This window comes from Pseudoliparis swirei, chromosome 20 (genome assembly GCF_029220125.1).
Source record: "Pseudoliparis swirei isolate HS2019 ecotype Mariana Trench chromosome 20, NWPU_hadal_v1, whole genome shotgun sequence".
NCBI lineage: Eukaryota > Metazoa > Chordata > Actinopteri > Perciformes > Liparidae > Pseudoliparis > Pseudoliparis swirei.
This window is the reverse complement of record NC_079407.1, coordinates 23,856,621-23,863,631: the sequence shown is the minus strand read 5'-3', so window position 1 is coordinate 23,863,631 and position 7,011 is coordinate 23,856,621. Positions and strand designations below refer to the sequence as shown.

The following is a 7,011-nucleotide window of genomic DNA, read 5'->3' as shown; positions in this document are numbered from 1 at the left end:
CTCCCGTTTAGGTGCAAACTCCAGTCACTCTCCGTTTTTTCTCATTGGGCGCCAGAATATGGCTCAGATGCAGACTGTTACCATGGAGATATCTGGACACTACGCACGTCGTTGTCATGGTGACGGTAACATCATTATGTTGACAGATATATAGGGGGCCAAATTGTTGTTTTCACACCCATGTTATAGAGACCCTATATGTGCCCTATACATTATATATTCATGTTGAATAAATACATTATTTTGAATTAAAAGTGGGATTTTTTTGTGTGCATTTAATTAGTGTTAACACGATGGAAGCCTCAGATGTATTGCACACACACACATAGTGCAATGGGGCCATTTAAGAGCTTGCATTTTAAGACACACACACACTTATTTTTCTTATTTGAGGGTCAGAAATGTACAGAAGCCCGTTTGTGCCACAAATCAGGATCATAAGAGTCATAATTATGACTTACTAACCCATAATAATGACTCACTATCTCATAATAATGACTCACTATCTCATAATTATCACTTACTATCTCACAATAATGAGATACTATGATATTATGATACATAATTATTATGAGATAGAAAGTAATTATTATGAGATAGTAACTCATTATTATGTGATACTATCTCATAATTATGACTTTCTATCTCATATTAATGACTCACTATCTCATAATTATCACTTACTATCTCATAATAATGAGAATATATGATATTATGATATATCATTATTATGAGATAGTATGTAATTATTATGAGATAGTAACTCATTATAATTAGATAGTAACTCATTATAATGAGATAGTAAGTCATTATTATGAGATAGTAAGTCATTATTATGAGATAGTGAGTCATTATTATGGGATAGTAAGTCATTATTATGAGATAGTATGTTATTATTATGAGATAGTAACTCATTATTATGTGATAATATCTCATTATTATGAGATAGTAACTCATTATTATGAGATAGTAACTCATTATATTGAGATAGTAACTCATTATTATGTTATAATATCTCATTATTATGAGATAGTAACTCATTATAATGAGATAGTAACTCATTATTATGAGATAGTGAGTCACAATTATGACTTACAGGATCCTAATTGTTTTCTCACAGTGGCGGAAATGGGCTTCCATAGAAATGTATGTTTTTTCACAAATATGAAATAAAATAGAGAAACTATTACATATTTTTGTTCTACCAAAAATGCTTCGTGCTGCTTAGGGTTTACTTGGCTGACATATTTTTTTCCACAGAGGGTACATAGCTGAGTAAAGGTTGAGAGCCTCTGGTCTAATGGAGGCCTTATAGGTTCCTCGGGTGACATCTTGTGTCACATTATTTCAAAATGTCTGTTGCTCGATGACTAACAAATCAAATATACAAAGTGACGACATACAAAACCACAACAGGGCAGGAATGCTACCTGCCCTGTTGTGGCAGGTAGCATTAGCTCCGCTATTGACTATATTGTTCATTTAATTCAGCTATATGTCTTAACTGATAATCACAGAGATGGGCAGGTATGCCATGGCGATGTCGAACAAGACTTTTGAGTTGAGTTAAGGAAGGCGTGTCTTTCTGATATATCGCCGTCAAATCTTTTAACCCATGTATATTTGTCTTTATTGAACCATCACTCTCTTTTTTTTTTAAATAACACACTATTTTCTTTCTGGCTCTCATGGGGAAAAAGAAAAAGAAAACATTTACCTTTTTGTTGGATTTTTTACATTACATAATAATAATAATAATAAAAAAGAAAAATTATTATTATTATATATATATATATATTATTATATTGTGTTAGATGTCCATATGATTGTGTATTTTAAAAATACCACAACCTAAACAGGAGGTGGAGACAATAATATGGACATCTAACACAATATAATAATATATAATATTATAAATAATATTATTATTAATAATAATAATAATAATAATAATGAAATCCAATGTGATAGCCCAGCAGTAAATGTTACCTTTGTAAATCTTATAATATATAACCACTGTGTCATAGATGCATTAAGAAAAGACAGGATGGAGACATACAGGTGGATTAATGATAACTACATCACCAAATACTTAGTTTGCTCTGCATAGATGTTGATTCATGACTACAAATCTGCATTTGTACAATTGTTGCAGTCCCTGACTTTTAAAAACCTGTCTTTTAGAAAGTTTCATAAAAGTTGAATACATATTTACTTATTCTACACTATGTTTCTTCTGTTTAGAAGTCGTGCTTTGACACTTTTATCACAGTTTAGTTCCCACCCTGGCTAAAAAGATATATACTTGGATGTATTCAAAATATACTTAAAATGGCAATAGTACATTTAAAATATACTATCAAATAAATGTACTTTCTGCAAATATATAACAAATATACTAATGTCAGGCTTTCACCTGTTTTTAAAATTAAACTTTTAACACTTTAAAAAAATTGTACTGTTGTATACTTTCAAGAAATATAATATAAGGAAAATATACTTACTAAGTTCTTTGCAATTACTTAAATGTACTTTGTTTTCAAACACATTTTTTGTATATTTCAAAATGTATGCTCTAAATTAGCATTGAAACAATGTATTTAAATCACATTTGATAAATACAGAGTTTAAATATAGCACATTTCTTGTAATTAGTAAGTAAACCTATTCATGCTATTATTTGTATATATTAATTGGATACCGGTATACTATAATCACATTCTAAAACTATTAATATTGTGATTATAGCATATCAAAAGTATACTTTTGGTATACTTCATCACAATATTAATATAATCACATTCTAAATATATCTGGGGGGAGTATAGGAAGAGGAAGAGGAGGAGGAGGGGGGGTAGAGCGGTTTGTGTTGACCGTGAACAGATAAGTCAGATATACGTGAACGTGTGCTATTGTTGTGCGTCTATACACTGTTTTGTGTATACGTGTTGTGTATCCTTCTTTCATTCCTTCTCCCTCTTTTCTTACTCCATGTCAACAGTTGCCATGGAAACTATTTTGCTCTTCTTCTCTTCGCTCCTGGTGTGTGTGGCTGGTAAGTCGTTGAATTGCCCGTAATTGTCCAGAGGGAGGCGCTGTCGGGGCGGGAAGTCAGTCTCTAGGGTGTGGGCCGTACCGCAAAACATCAATTACTGCTTCGGGGCTTCTCTCTGTGTGTGTGTGTGTGTGTGTGTGTGTGTGTGTGTGTGTGTGTGTGTGTGCTGTGTCACTGACTGTGTGTGTGTGTGGTCTGCTTTCAGTGTATGATCAAATGTAAAACACACACACACACTCACACAGTCGCACACTACACGTAGGTGATGATGCGCAGTGCAATGATAGTGTAATCGTGTTGATGTATTTCTCACTCACAGTCTCCCACTCTGCCTCATTTCCTGTATTTCTTCTTTCTCTCCTTTTTCTTCTTCTTCCACCCTCTCGACTCGAACCACTTCCTTTCCCTCGCTGCCTCTCAGCTGTATCAGAGGACAGTGGGCAAGGTGAGGATGCTCAATGTCGTCTCTATTCCATTCAATCCAGTTTATTTTGTACAGTCCAATATCACAAATTACCAATGTGCATCAGAGGATGTTACAATCGGTACACACACGACATCCCTGACCTTTGAACTCACATCGGATCAGGAAAACTTCACAAAAAATAGAAGAAAAAAACTTTCACGGGGAAAAAAGGGAAGAACTCTTCAGGAGAGCAACAGAGGAGGATCCCTCTCCAGGATGGACAGAACAATAGATGTCATGTGACCATTGCCATGTGATCATTTGTGTAATTGTCTTAAAAAAACATTTTTTACATTTTTACAGCAGGAAGAAAGAGAGGTGTTCTTATGTTCTAAAAAAAAATGAATACAAAAAATACACATTCTGTATGGAAAATGAAATAAGTAACAAAATCAGGATTATAATTTTTTTATTTTTTTTTAACAATCTGCACACTAGTCCTAAATGTGTGTCTTCTATTACATCTTTACAGTTGAGGAGAAGAAGACAGTTGAAAACCCGTTTATTTATGGTAAGTTTGATGTGTTTTCCATAAGCACTGACCAATGAATAATACACATTAATATATACGCTTTCCCATCAGTGGTACATTGATGAATTTGTTTTCCTTCTCATTCTGTAGACTACGAGACCCTGAGGATCGGGGGCTTGGCCTTCGCCGTGGTGTTGTTCGCTCTGGGCATCCTCCTCATCCTCAGTAAGTCAACTTCTCATTTTGTGTTCGTGCACTCTGTGTATTTGACAACGAAATAAAAAATATATTATATAATACAAGGATGTACTTGTAAAATGTGTACAATATTGAGCCGCCCAATAGAAGCTTTTATATTATTTAACTGAGAGCCACTGCCGGATGTCTTTCATATGCATATTTTGTATGTTTTAATATGAGGGTTATAACGTAATACATTATGCAAATATGCAATGCATTTAAAAAAAAAGTGGTCAGCTCAGCTCGTGATTTCTCAAACGTTTAGGTCGGCGATGTCGCTGCAGCATCAACCAGAAGCCCAGGTATGTCGGTTGCTTGGTTTCGCAACGTCTTCTCTTTTTTTTTACTCAACATGATGTGGTTGCTATGACAACCTGCGGCTCCTCTCTTCAGGGCGCCCCGAGATGAGGAGACACAGGAGGAGAACCTGATCGTCTCCAAGGGTAAGAGATACACATTTGAAACTGCTCCGGCACGCTTACACACACACACACACACACACACACACACACACACACACACACACACACACACACACACACACACACACACACACACACACACACACACACACACATACATACACACACATACATACACACAGACACACACACGCACACACACACGCACATACAGACACACACATACATACACACAGACACACACACGCACACACACGCGCACACACACGCACATACAGACACACACACATACATACACACAGACACACACACACACACACGCACATACACACACACAGACACAGACACACGGACACACACACACAGACACAGACACACACACATACATACACACAGACACATACATACACACAGACACACACACACGCACACACACACACACGCACATACAGACACACACACAGACACACACACACACAGACACACACACATACATACACACATACATACACACACAGACACAGACATACACACACACAGACACACACACATACATACACACATTCATACACACACAGACACAGACACACAGACACACACATACATACACACAGACACACACACATACATACACACACACACAGACACAGACACACACACACACAGACACACACACATACATACACACATACATACACTCACAGACACAGACACACACACATACATACACACACAGACACACACACACAAACACACACACAGTATGTAAAACTATAGCCGCACTTCCTTTTAAGTATAGAAAACAATTAAATATAAAGTAAATGTTTAACACACACACACACACACACACACACACACACACACACATCATTGAGTTTCGGAGTGCCTGCAGAGGGGAGCAGGGCGGCCATTTGTCAGGGTGAAAGAACATACAAGTTATGCATCAACTGTCAGTAACTGCTGACCTTTCCTCCGAGGCATAGCACACGTTTGACTTCCCGAGGTTTAAATTCACTTGAATAAAGGACAACAATCAACCAGCCGACAGTTGTCACCTTTAAATGTTCTATCAAAGTAACATTTAATTGACATTTCACCCCAAAATAAAAATAGTTATTTTTCTCACCTCCTACCTGTCGTGCTATTGCTCAACCTAGATCTCGTTGCTGTGACTTTCCCGCTGTCGGAGATATGGGCTGGAGAGACGTCTCCTGTCTCTGGAGGACAGTCAGGCCATACGGCCCTCGGCTCACATGGCGCTCAAAGCTGATGTTTCACGGAAGAACTATTTTCTTAAACTGTTTACAATAACATATATGTTATATTAAATGGGTCAAGATGTAAATTCAAAAGAAAGCTGACTTCTCCAAAACTAGGCATCTTAAACCCAAACAATCGAGATAAATACACCTAAGAAAAACATATTTATTTTCCAATGTTGGGGTTAGCTTTCCCATTTTTATATGCTCCAAAGTTTCCCAGTTGCTAAATCCTTTTACAGTAAATATGCAATTTATACGGGCGACTGTGGGTGAGTGGTCCGTCGTTCAATCAGAGGGTTGGTGGTTCAATCCCCGCCCTAGTCGATGTGTCCTTGAGCAAGACATTTAACCCTGAATTGCTCCCAGTAGCTGTGTCGACGATGATAAAAGTGTCATCTAAATGTAATGCAAATGAAAGAAACTTTCAAATGCGACATCAACGTGGTTGAAACATGAAGCCCATTGGTTTAGAGACCCAATAGAATAGTAAAATATAAAAGAGGGAGTTGAACTCAACTTTTTTCAAAGGTGAAGATCCTAGAAAACAAAGATACTGTATGTCACAAACTTTGAGTTTTCAACTTAATTGCTCATCCTTGAACTTTTCAGCTGCAGTTGCTGCCACAGAGACTCCGGCCGAGAACTGAGAGGCGCCTCCACCGGACTGAGCCGCCTCCCGAAACGACCATTAGAAGTTGGTTACGTGGAAGTGTGAAGAGGGGAGTTATGTGTTTAGAGGTGTAATATGTACTGTGTATAAAAGGTCGAGCCGAACCTTTAGCCTGTCGTGCTCCGTTGTGACCGTGCCAGTCCTCTCAGTGCTCTCTTGTCCGTTACCGGTGCCTTTTCTGTGACTCCCACTCCGGTGCTTCGTCCTGACCAGTAACACTTTCGACACCCGATTGTCTTCGAGGCCTGATAACAAGTGTTAATGTTAATGTTCTATGTTTTGTATTTCAAGGTTTTAAGAATACTGTACGTCCGTGTGTTGTTTATTTTGTCAATCGTAACGTTTGTCATTTTTGGATTATAACATATATGCATAAATACCGTATACATCTATAAATATATATATATATTAGGGCTATCAATCG

The 7,011-nt window shown here is 37.2% G+C and overlaps 1 protein-coding gene across 1 annotated transcript; it reads left to right on the top strand.

Moving 5' to 3' along the window:
- Window positions 1-3,006: 3,006 nt before the first annotated feature.
- On the top strand, window positions 3,007-6,564 carry fxyd6 (FXYD domain containing ion transport regulator 6). Its single transcript, XM_056442118.1, has 7 exons — window positions 3,007-3,055; window positions 3,477-3,500; window positions 3,994-4,032; window positions 4,144-4,218; window positions 4,499-4,535; window positions 4,627-4,676; window positions 6,527-6,564. The coding sequence occupies exons 1-7, from the start codon at window positions 3,007-3,009 to the stop codon at window positions 6,562-6,564; spliced, it is 312 nt and encodes a 103-aa protein (XP_056298093.1).
- Window positions 6,565-7,011: the final 447 nt, after the last annotated feature.